The sequence below is a fragment of the Amaranthus tricolor genome, chromosome 13, assembly GCF_026212465.1.
Source record: "Amaranthus tricolor cultivar Red isolate AtriRed21 chromosome 13, ASM2621246v1, whole genome shotgun sequence".
Classification (NCBI taxonomy): domain Eukaryota; kingdom Viridiplantae; phylum Streptophyta; class Magnoliopsida; order Caryophyllales; family Amaranthaceae; genus Amaranthus; species Amaranthus tricolor.
Window position 1 is genome coordinate 17217329 of NC_080059.1, and position 2131 is coordinate 17219459.

The window sequence follows — 2131 nt, forward strand, 5'->3', positions numbered from 1 at the left end:
ACTCACTTGATTCATGGTAAATTTTCTAATTAGTTTAAAGCCCAAAATAATTTTATTTATTTAAAATTCCCGAATGTCACATTCTACCCAACTTAAGAAGAACTTCGTCCTCGAAGATAAGTCAAGTCTCAAGCACAAACTCTAATATCCAGCTATCATACATATCATAAGACTATGTTACCCAATTACTCATACTTATGCATTGAAAGAATCTATATAACTCGTACAACTATGCGAACTAATCAAAATTTTAAGGTTTAGCATCGCTAAAACTTAGTATTATTTCGAAATGTTATGATTCTACCCAACTTAGAATGAAGTTCGTCCTCGAACTTAACTTTATAAGACTAACGAGATGCAATACATATAAAACGATAAAAATATAAATACCTAAGCAAATAACCAAGGATAATCGCGTCTCATGGCATCTTCTGCCTCCCACGTGGCTTCTTCGGTAACGTGATTAGACCATAGCACTTTCACAAGTGCTACACTACCTCGACGAGTATCACGCGTCTTCTTATCTAGAATCTGAACGGGAGTCTCTTCATATTGCAAGGTGTCATCCAAGGTTAATTGTTCGGGTTGAAGAATGTGTGAGTCATCCCAGATGTACTGCCTTAATTGAGATACGTGAAACACATCATGCACTTTATCAATAGACGCAGGTAACGCAAGTCGATATGCGACCTCGCCTATGCACTCAAGGATCTCGTAGGGTCCAATGAATCTTGGACTGAGCCTACCTTTCTTCCTAAACCTCATCACGCCTTTAGTTGGTGAAACTCGAAGAAAGACTTTATCTCCAACTTGAAATTCAAGAGGTCGACGTCGTTGGTCTGCGTAACTCTTTTGCCTATCCTGAGCTGCTTTCATCCTCTTGCGTATCAGCTGAACTTGCTCGATCATGTCCTGAATCAAAGGCGGTCCCACAGCTACCGTATCCAAACTATCATCCCAACATATAGGGCTACAACAACTACGACCATAAAGTGCCTCGAATGGTACCATCCCAATACTCGAATGATAACTGTTATTATACGAGAACTCTATCATATCCAACTTATCGTCCCATGAACCACCAAAATCTAAGACACAAGCTCGTAGCATATCCTCAAGTGTCTGTATAGTCCGCTCTGTCTGTCCGTTTGTAGCTGGGTGAAACGTTGTGCTCATTCTCAACTCCGTATCCAAAGAATCCTGTAGCTTTTGCCAAAAATTAGACAAAAACCGAGCATTTCTATCTGAGGTTATATCTCGTGGAACTCCGTGATGTCTCACCACTTGCTGTCGATACGCTAAGGCCAACTGATGCTTGTTCCAGGTGTCCTTCATCGGAATGAAATGTGCCGATTTTGTCAATCGATCAACTATGACCCAAATTATATTGTTGCCCTTTGTAGTCTTCGGTAGTCCACACACAAAATCCATAGATATCGATTCCCACTTCCATTCGGGTATCGGCAACGGGTGAAGTAAACCTTGAGGTCGACGGTGATCTATCTTGATCTTCTGACAGGTTAGGCATTTGGCAACAAAATTAGCGATGTCCTTTTTCATACCATGCCACCAAAACGTCCTCTTGAGGTCTTGGTACATTTTGTCAGTGCCCGGATGTATGGATAAACATGAACTATGCGCTTCTCTCAGAATGCGAGTACGTAGGTCGGAATCGTTAGGCACACACCATCTATAGTCGTATCGCAAACTGCCATCCTCATGAATACTAAAATGTGGGTCAGGTGTTGTTACCACTATAGAAGCCTTCTCAATCAGATAAGGGTTATCTCCTCAAACAAATCAGATGTCACCTCCATCATCGACGCCACTGCCCCATGATCTATTATCTCGATACCCATCTCCTCTATTTCTTCTCTTAAGCGCACTTTGGCTAGGGCATTACATAAAATATGTACAGCTTTTCAGCTCAAGGCATCAGCGACGACATTAGCTTTTCCCTCATGGTATCGGATCTCCAGATTATAATCTGAAATCAGCTCTAGCCATCGTCGTTGCCTCATATTCAACTCCCTCTGGGTGAATATGTACTTCAGACTTTTGTTATCAGACAAGACCTTAAAATTAGTACCATATTCAACTCCATGTCATGTGTCGGATAGTTGATCTCGTG

The 2131-nt window shown here is 41.3% G+C and overlaps 1 protein-coding gene across 1 annotated transcript; it reads right to left on the reverse strand.

The window, feature by feature from the left end:
- Positions 1–390: 390 nt before the first annotated feature.
- LOC130798876 (uncharacterized) lies at positions 391–765 on the reverse strand. Its single transcript, XM_057661973.1, has one exon. The coding sequence runs from the start codon at positions 763–765 to the stop codon at positions 391–393; it is 375 nt and encodes a 124-aa protein (XP_057517956.1).
- Positions 766–2131: the final 1366 nt, after the last annotated feature.